Below are 10257 nucleotides of genomic sequence, written 5' to 3'. Positions count from 1 at the left end.
ACTTATCAGGAATTTGGCTGAAACATCTGTTGAGTCCCCAGATGGAAAGTGTTTTAGTCCTTTCATCACATTAAATATAAGCACAGATACAAACGTGGATACAAAAAGCTCTGTCCCACTGTCCTCCCCAAGAATGGCTAATGCTGCCTGCTGAGCTCATGCTTGGTGTGAAAGCTCATCTGACAAGGACACTCAGGGCAAATGCTCACCTTTTGAAGACTCCCATCTTCTGACATAAGTTGTTACACATATACTTAAATTTCCTGGGTTTCAGGTGTCCTGTGTCAGCGTGTGGTGAGAAGCGGGTGAGGTGCTGACTTACCCCCATTCTCTGAACTTCCATGAACGTGGCTCTTTGGAACGACTTCTCCCATGCGGCCAGCTCGCTGCCCAGCTCCACACTGAAGCGGTGGCTCCTCCCGTGGCCCACCATGACACTGAAGCAGCACGGCCTCTGGTCCTCTGTGTCAAAGTCGTGAAGACCCAGATACAGGTTTGCTTGCAACCAGCAGTTGTCCGCGAGCCAGACCTGAAAGACAGCATGGGTTGAAAGCACACAGAGCTGGGACGCAGAGCTGGAAACCACCGGCCGTCTACCGGAGATGGGGAGGGAGAGGCACTGGCTTTGCCCGGTGACCGTGACCTCTAGTCACATGTGTGCAGGCAAATCCAGGAGCATGTTGTCCTGCTCCCACATAGCTGGTGTGGAAATGAGCCTCACATAAATATTTACAATTGACTTATGTCTAACCCCCAAGTATCTGTAAGTGCTTTTCCCTTAAAATACTGACAATGACAACTTTTTTTCTGTTTAACTTTAAAAACAAATGTCTTAGGACTTTTGTGCTCATGTTTAGCATGAGACCAGCAAATGCTGAAAACAACAGCTTCACCTGCACCTGGGAGTCCCTGCAACATCATCAGGCTCTTCCTCGCTCTATGTTCATTGTCCTGGAATAAAATACTATCTCACACTGCCTCTGAAGCACGCAGGAGACTTAGTCCTCCAAGATGTCATTATGTTAACCCAAAGGCCTTGATGAATACAGTAAATATTGTAGAAATATGTTCAGGAGCAAAGGTCAAAGCAAGTTAACAGGCAAACAAAAAAGAACTGTCGTTCAGTTCTGGTTCATAATCCATCCAGAAGACACAAACTACAGCTCCTTGCAGACCAACCTGTAACCACTTCACAACTCTGGCCTCGGGACCCCGCGGTGCGCGGTGCAGCCTGGGGTCTGCCAAGGTCTTTTCCCTGAGCCTGTACCTGCTCATCTAGTGGTAGCCCAACGTCAGGATTCGCTCATCTCAAGGTCAGGGGTAGGACGACTGTGTTCCCAGTGGTCACCCTTGTCAGGACAACCGTGTGGAACAGGTGGAAATATGCAGAATCAGGACCTGCCTGATGTCTCTCTCTCTCTGTCGCTATTTATCTCTCTCTTTCTCTCTGTCTCTATCTCTCTCCCTCTCTATTTTTCTCTCTTATCTCTCTGTCTATATCTATCTCTTTCTCTGTCTCTCACTTTCTCTGTCTGTCTCTGTTTCTCTCTCACCTCTTTATCTTTCCATCTGTCTCTTTGTCTCTCTGTGTCTGTTTCTCTTTTCTCTCTCTGTCTGTATTATCTCTCTCGTTCCCTCTGTGTCTCTCTCTTTCTCTCTCTGTCTCTTTTTTCTCTCTGTCTTTCTGTCTCTCTCTTTGTCTCTGTCTCTGTTTCCCATCTCTCTGTCTATATTTATCTCTCTCTTTCTCTCTGTCTCTATCTCTCTCCCTCTCTATTTTTCTCTCTTATCTCTCTGTCTATATCTATCTCTTTCTCTGTCTCTCACTTTCTCTGTCTGTCTCTGTTTCTCTCTCACCTCTTTATCTTTCCATCTGTCTCTTTGTCTCTCTGTGTCTGTTTCTCTTTTCTCTCTCTGTCTGTATTATCTCTCTCGTTCCCTCTGTGTCTCTCTCTTTCTCTCTCTGTCTCTTTTTTCTCTCTGTCTTTCTGTCTCTCTCTTTGTCTCTGTCTCTGTTTCCCATCTCTCTGTCTATATTTATCTCTCTCATTCTCTCTGTCTCTCTCTCTTTGTCTTTCTGTCTCTGTGTCTCTCTCTTACCCCTCTGTCTCTGTCTATCTTTCTCTCTCTTTCTCGGTCTCTGTTTCTCTCTCTTCTCTCTCTCTCTGTGTCTCTGTTTTTCTGTCTGTCTCTCTCTCCACCATTTTCGTCTTCAGTTCACCTGTCCACTCAGTCACCCCATGCACAGCTCTGCACTGGGACATAGATAGCACTTCGATGTGGATTTTGCCTGCTCCAGTCTCCCCATAGTGAAGGAAAATGAGACAAGACACCTTGGTCCAGGTTTCTCAATGTCTGTGCAAAATGGGAGGTTTTCTTGCAGGTCGGCACACAGCGGCAGGAAGGAGCAGGAGCCTGCCCACGTGCTGAGTCTTCACGTTGTGATTTTGAGATAATTTAATTGACTTGTGCATCCAGCCAAGCAGGACACACCTGTTCACACTTACATTCAAAGTTTGTTCCCCAAATTCTCATGAACTCAGCAGTCAGCCAGATGGTTTTATTTGAAATGTATGCTTTCTATGCACACGTTTGAGGGAAAAATGACACTGACTTGTCCAGGGTGGACAAGTGGATTCTCCTGGCACCTCCACTCACTCTGCTGCCTCCGAGCCGACTCTGCAGGATTTCACCTCCTGTGCCTNCAATCCCCAAAGTGGATGCTGGCTAGCAAAAACCAGTCCGCAGATGGCATTTCTTTGGCAAGTATTTTGGTCTTCATGGATTCATGCCCTAAGCTGGCAAGTCAGGTGAAGGGGTGGCCGGTGTTCCCCTGGGCAGGAGACGCCCCTCCTCCCTGAACATTCTCTCACCTCTGCCAGGCATGCTGCACCCAGGAGCGGAGCCACCCTAAGCAAGATGCTAAGTCTCAGAACCCAGCAGGTGGAGAAATGAAAACCTTGTTATATGAAATAACAACAATAACATCCCTCATTGTTTACAGTCCTATGAATAAGAGATTTCTATTACTTGTAGCCAGAGTCAACCTATCAGATATAGATACGTTACATTTGTGTTTTTGTGTTACTGTTATGAAAGAGATCTCTTTTTTCCATTTTCTTTTTCTCCTTTCATTTTTTTACTGAAACATAATTGATTGTATATATCTGTGGGGTACAGCATTGAATACCAATAGTTTTGTGCAATATGCGATGCTCAAATCAGGGTAATTATCCATTTTAAATTCTAACAGGATATTGCTGATATAAACAAAAATTTAGATGAATTAAGATGGATAAAACATACAAAAATCTGGCACATTAAAAAACAATACGTATATGTGAATATATTTTTAAGAAAAAAGAAAAAAATTATGCTGGAATGTGTGAAAGAACAGTTTGAAGGATGCACAACATCATGTTGACGTTTGTACCTGAGAGAAGGCAGAGCCATGGAGAGCTTTTTATTCTGTCATGCCCACTCATGCTGACATTGGGTTTGGATAACTTTGGATAGTATTTGTAATACAGGTGCTATTTAACACCGCATCACTGAACATAACATTGAGACAGAGAAGGTCAGATGACAAGCACCGAGCTACTCATGGCTGACTTAGGGTTTTTCTGTTAAATGTATTGTCCCCACCGTAGGACACATTGAGAAAGTAGTGTGAAGGCATGTCACGAGTTTAAATCCAGAGATTGCGAAAGGTGCTAGGTTATCATTCAGAAATCCTTACAGAGAAGTGAGAGGCAAGCTAACGAACACAGAAAATAACAAACCACAGCCCACCGCACTCAGTAAGGAAAAAGCAATGTCACTAACATTACGCACATTTAAATATTCCAGAGATTTGTGAGAGGCAAGCTAACGAACACAGAAAATAACAAACCACAGCCCACTGCACTCAGTAAGGAAAAAGCAATGTCACTAACATTACGCACATTTAAATATTCCAGAGATTTAAAATTGCTATTCTTGAGTTGGAATAAAAATCAAAGTTTTCCCATAGTGGAAAAAAACTAGTGAAACAAGCAAAAACAGAGATGAAAGATGAAAAAAAGAAACATAGTGGTGCTAATCAATCGAGAGCAATCAATCAAGGGCATTATTTATTGAGCATCTGAAGCATGTCAGGAGCTGCTCTAGTAACTTTCAAACTATTTCATTCTCTGGCACATGGGAGGCAGCATGTTTCAGGAGAAAAAACATGACTCTTAAGAAATTCTAAGCGTATGGTACACTGTTATATTTCCCTGCACAGAGGGGAAATACAACACAGAGAGGTCTCCCCACTTCTCTAATCCCTGTGTTGAAACAATGATTACTGCTGTCATCAGAACACGTTATTCGGAAATTTCACCTCATCCGGGGAGTGTTCTTTCATTTTGCCATCTAATGCCTCCAACCTATGTGGCCGAAGGTCATTGCACATTTGAATAAGTCCTTCAGATGAGGGATTCTATGTTTAGTATTTTCCCTTTCAACATGTGATGTTCTGTGATGGTTAAATGAATTGGATGCCTCAGATATAAATGTTCTGATACGACCATGAGTCAACCAGAATTCCAGAAAATGATGCCCAACTCAAGGAGAAGGTCACTGTGGCCTGGGGAAAAGGGGGAGGGGTGTGGACCTTCACTTTCTATGAACGTCCAGGTGTGACCCCGTCACGCAGACTCACAGACTTGAGTGTGCATTAGTCACAGGGATACTTCCTGCTCTGCACATGGCAGCACATCAAGGAGCCTTTATACATTTGACAGCCTCAAAGGGAAGTAAATAAGCACCCAGAAACGCTTCACATTCATACTATATATATATTATATATATATAATATATATATGTATATATATATACATTATATATATATATATATATTTTTTTAATGAAGTAGCTGTCTTTCGTTACTAAATTCACATTCTTGGAGTTATTGACGCTAGGCCAGGAATGAACCCACACCTTCTGTGTGGAGTTAGATCCCTTCTGTGATACATTGCTTCATTTATTTTCTGTCACTCTTTTTTCTAGCAGCGCCTATGCCCCATGAAATGATCCTACTGTTTACAACAACGGGGATCACAATACATTCTTCCTTATCCAGGCAGGTGACAAACATTCAAATCCGAGAGTGATTTATTTGCTGTCATTGAGAAGGGAAAGCAATTCAGACACACAAAGCATTTTATATTCTTCACTGGACCATTAAGTTTGAGAGGAGGGGCCATTAATTGCCTTAAAATATTACAGACTTCCAGGTAACTTCACGACACATTACGTTCATCCGTAACCTAGATGTCTGTCTCCTGTGACACCTCCTATGAGAAGTCTCATCACTTATCAGGAATTTGGCTGAAACATCTGTTGAGTCCCCAGATGGAAAGTGTTTTAGTCCTTTCATCACATTAAATATAAGCACAGATACAAACGTGGATACAAAAAGCTCTGTCCCACTGTCCTCCCCAAGAATGGCTAATGCTGCCTGCTGAGCTCATGCTTGGTGTGAAAGCTCATCTGACAAGGACACTCAGGGCAAATGCTCACCTTTTGAAGACTCCCATCTTCTGACATAAGTTGTTACACATATACTTAAATTTCCTGGGTTTCAGGTGTCCTGTGTCAGCGTGTGGTGAGAAGCGGGTGAGGTGCTGACTTACCCCCATTCTCTGAACTTCCATGAACGTGGCTCTTTGGAACGACTTCTCCCATGCGGCCAGCTCGCTGCCCAGCTCCACACTGAAGCGGTGGCTCCTCCCGTGGCCCACCATGACACTGAAGCAGCACGGCCTCTGGTCCTCTGTGTCAAAGTCGTGAAGACCCAGATACAGGTTTGCTTGCAACCAGCAGTTGTCCGCGAGCCAGACCTGAAAGACAGCATGGGTTGAAAGCACACAGAGCTGGGACGCAGAGCTGGAAACCACCGGCCGTCTACCGGAGATGGGGAGGGAGAGGCACTGGCTTTGCCCGGTGACCGTGACCTCTAGTCACATGTGTGCAGGCAAATCCAGGAGCATGTTGTCCTGCTCCCACATAGCTGGTGTGGAAATGAGCCTCACATAAATATTTACAATTGACTTATGTCTAACCCCCAAGTATCTGTAAGTGCTTTTCCCTTAAAATACTGACAATGACAACTTTTTTTCTGTTTAACTTTAAAAACAAATGTCTTAGGACTTTTGTGCTCATGTTTAGCATGAGACCAGCAAATGCTGAAAACAACAGCTTCACCTGCACCTGGGAGTCCCTGCAACATCATCAGGCTCTTCCTCGCTCTATGTTCATTGTCCTGGAATAAAATACTATCTCACACTGCCTCTGAAGCACGCAGGAGACTTAGTCCTCCAAGATGTCATTATGTTAACCCAAAGGCCTTGATGAATACAGTAAATATTGTAGAAATATGTTCAGGAGCAAAGGTCAAAGCAAGTTAACAGGCAAACAAAAAAGAACTGTCGTTCAGTTCTGGTTCATAATCCATCCAGAAGACACAAACTACAGCTCCTTGCAGACCAACCTGTAACCACTTCACAACTCTGGCCTCGGGACCCCGCGGTGCGCGGTGCAGCCTGGGGTCTGCCAAGGTCTTTTCCCTGAGCCTGTACCTGCTCATCTAGTGGTAGCCCAACGTCAGGATTCGCTCATCTCAAGGTCAGGGGTAGGACGACTGTGTTCCCAGTGGTCACCCTTGTCAGGACAACCGTGTGGAACAGGTGGAAATATGCAGAATCAGGACCTGCCTGATGTCTCTCTCTCTCTGTCGCTATTTATCTCTCTCTTTCTCTCTGTCTCTATCTCTCTCCCTCTCTATTTTTCTCTCTTATCTCTCTGTCTATATCTATCTCTTTCTCTGTCTCTCACTTTGTCTGTCTGTCTCTGTTTCTCTCTCACCTCTTTATCTTTCCATCTGTCTCTTTGTCTCTCTGTGTCTGTTTCTCTTTTCTCTCTCTGTCTGTATTATCTCTCTCGTTCCCTCTGTGTCTCTCTCTTTCTCTCTCTGTCTCTTTTTTCTCTCTGTCTTTCTGTCTCTCTCTTTGTCTCTGTCTCTGTTTCCCATCTCTCTGTCTATATTTATCTCTCTCATTCTCTCTGTCTCTCTCTCTTTGTCTTTCTGTCTCTGTGTCTCTCTCTTACCCCTCTGTCTCTGTCTATCTTTCTCTCTCTTTCTCGGTCTCTGTTTCTCTCTCTTCTCTCTCTCTCTGTGTCTCTGTTTTTCTGTCTGTCTCTCTCCACCATTTTCGTCTTCAGTTCACCTGTCCACTCAGTCACCCCATGCACAGCTCTGCACTGGGACATAGATAGCACTTCGATGTGGATTTTGCCTGCTCCAGTCTCCCCACAGTGAAGGAAAATGAGACAAGACACCTTGGTCCAGGTTTCTCAATGTCTGTGCAAAATGGGATCCACCATTTTCGTCTTCAGTTCACCCGTCCACTCAGTCATCCCATGCACAGCTCTGCACTGGGACATAGATAGCACTTCGATGTGGATTTTGCCTGCTCCAGTCTCCCCATAGTGAAGGAAAATGAGACAAGACACCTTGGTCCAGGTTTCTCAATGTCTGTGCAAAATGGGGGGTTTTCTTGCAGGTCGGCACACAGCGGCAGGAAGGAGCAGGAGCCTGCCCACGTGCTGAGTCTTCACGTTGTGATTTTGAGATAATTTAATTGACTTGTGCATCCAGCCAAGCAGGACACACCTGTTCACACTTACATTCAAAGTTTGTTCCCCAAATTCTCATGAACTCAGCAGTCAGCCAGATGGTTTTATTTGAAATGTATGCTTTCTAGGCACACGTTTGAGGGAAAAATGACACTGACTTGTCCAGGGTGGACAAGTGGATTCTCCCGGCACCTCCACTCACTCTGCTGCCTCCGAGCCGACTCTGCAGGATTTCACCTCCTGTGCCTCCTGCTCTTCACCCAGAGACTTGTACATTTACTGTCATGCATCATCTGGACACTCACCACCTATGGTGTGTGTGCGTGCGTGTGAGTGGTGTGTACATGTCCCTAACCCTAAATGAACTTCAAGCACAGAAACTGCACCTTAATTTTGGAGTCCCCCCAATCCTCCATCTCAGATTGAGACACACAGGAGTTATTCAGTAAATAGAATTACATGTCATAAACCAAGAATATCGTATCAGTCATTGACCTTAGTTTGCAGAATTATTTTTACACCTCCTGAACTTGAATGTCAAAGATTGTTAACTAAAGAAGAAGGTGTTGATACGGCAGCAAACGATGATGGAGAGGCAAATGTCCTCCTGCTGGCTGTAGTTGGAGAGTCGTGCATTGTAAGAAATGGAAAGCAGCTCCTGGAGTTAGACAGACAAGATCCGCGGCCTTTCTTGGCCTATTGTGAGCTGTTTGACCTGGAGCAGCTAACTTCTGGGCCTTGACTTTTGGACTATAAAAAGGAGCCATAACAAAAAAGGTTGTCATGGTCCTTCAATGACACACAGAGCACATGGCACGTGCATCCTCATTTTACAGATGTTCATTACCTGTTTCCACACAAACACACTTTAAGGCAAGGTTGAGCCACGCTGTACATTTAGGTTTGATGTCTAATCTTCTGCTAACTGGCTTCCTGACAAAATCAGCAATTGTATTATCTAGAACAAAATTTCCAGCTAACCCACTGCTGAGCGAACCCTCCACACACAGAATATAGAAACCATCTTGCCATTATTCACACTGTATTGAGTTTAATGCCTTTGATGTGGCAATCTCCTGGTTGATTCTATGATTTCATAACCACTTCATAGTACGTTTATTGGTTAAAAATATTTTTTACAATCTTTCTTGGAAAATGAGTCGGATAAAAAAAGAGAAGGCTCTATACTTTATTAAAGAACCACACATATAAGATAGGATTATCCTTTAAAGACACCTCTACATCGAAAGAACATCTCAGACGTAAGCAAGGTGGAAACGAAGCTGTGATGTGGTCATGAGAACCCTACATAAAACACAGAAGAAAACACAAAAAATTCTACAAAATTCTTTTGTGGAAACTTGATGAATGAAATTCTATACATATAAGCTACCAAGAGAGTCATTTTATCATAATGCTTTCCTTTTTTATCATTTTGAAAATAATGTACTCATTTTATAGATAATTTAGAAAACAGAAAAAATTTAAAAAGGAAAGCAAAGGAAGCCAGTCGAGCCGCCTCCACGACAGCTGCAGTGGACATTCCCTCCTGCTCCCTCCCCGGGGATCTGAGGGACATGCCCAGCGTCCCAGCGCACGTGCTGACTTTATTTTTTACTATTGCTCGTTATAAACTGTGACGAAGAGCCTCGATTACATTCATCAGGCCTTTTACTTCACTTTTTTGTTAATGTGCTCAACAAAAATAGAAACATGCAGAAATATACAGCCAAATGATTTTTTCAAAAATTGGAAATACATTTATTTACCATTTTGATAATATCATTATGGGAATTTCCCTTGCATGTATTTCCATTAAAGGCAGTCTAAAATTCTAGATCTAAATTTAAAATAAAGCAACTACAAATAGAGTGAAAGAATTATTTTTGAGGATATTATCAAATCAAGGAAATGAGCCAAACATTAAAACATAAGCCTTCATTCAGAACTTCTAACTTTTGATTGAGAACTCTTTACGGTAAAATTCTCAGAAAATTAAAAATGCATATTTTTTAACTTTCATTTTACATGCATTGTTTTGCTTCTTTGATTTCTATACTCCAACATGAAAAAGACAAAAGAAAAAGGTTTCTTTATATAGTACACTGATCACCTATGCTAGAAAATAGGGAGCTCTACTAACAGTCCTCACTTCACTTTGCTCTGCAGCTAGACTTCTGAGACCGGGCAGGCTGGGAGCAGGTGTGTCGTGTCCTGCTGGACCTGTGGGCTTTGGGCAGGTGTCAGAGTGGGTGACGTGCTCTGGACAAGGCTACATCAACCCCTGCCCTAAGAACGACAAACAGCAAACTGACCAGACCCTATGGGGAGTGGTGGATAGAAGATTTCCTTCATCCTGGGGAATACCCAGGAGCCACCGGGCTGATGCAGGGGGAAGATTTAATAATATACACATGTGACGTTATGGTATTCAACATTTTCATTATTTTTTTTGATAAATTTAATTTCAGTTTGATGCCTCTGTAACCCAATTGTTGGTTAAGAGTTTTTGAAACTTTCTAGGAAGTGAAGCTTATTTTGCTACAATAACATTTTTATCTGATTATTAAAATAAAATATCTTTCAGCCCAAATGTCC

General features: G+C 43.1%; 1 protein-coding gene across 1 annotated transcript in view; it reads right to left on the bottom strand.

Moving 5' to 3' along the window:
- Positions 1-322: 322 nt before the first annotated feature.
- The window catches only part of LOC103607826 (gamma-2-syntrophin-like), a gene marked incomplete at its 3' end in the record, with an annotated part of 85238 nt that continues 75303 nt past the window's right edge, over positions 323-10257 (bottom strand). Inside the window, exons 5-6 of the mRNA XM_008592295.1 lie at positions 5658-5864; positions 323-529 (exon numbers count right to left, since the gene is read on the bottom strand). Of these exons, the coding sequence (XP_008590517.1) occupies positions 323-529; positions 5658-5864 (414 nt within the window). The remainder of the gene's footprint in view (positions 530-5657; positions 5865-10257) is intronic.

This window comes from Galeopterus variegatus, unplaced genomic scaffold (genome assembly GCF_000696425.1).
Source record: "Galeopterus variegatus unplaced genomic scaffold, G_variegatus-3.0.2 Scaffold7745, whole genome shotgun sequence".
Lineage (NCBI taxonomy): Eukaryota > Metazoa > Chordata > Mammalia > Dermoptera > Cynocephalidae > Galeopterus > Galeopterus variegatus.
The sequence above is the reverse complement of the archived record's forward strand: the minus strand, read 5'-3'. Positions and strand labels throughout refer to the sequence as shown.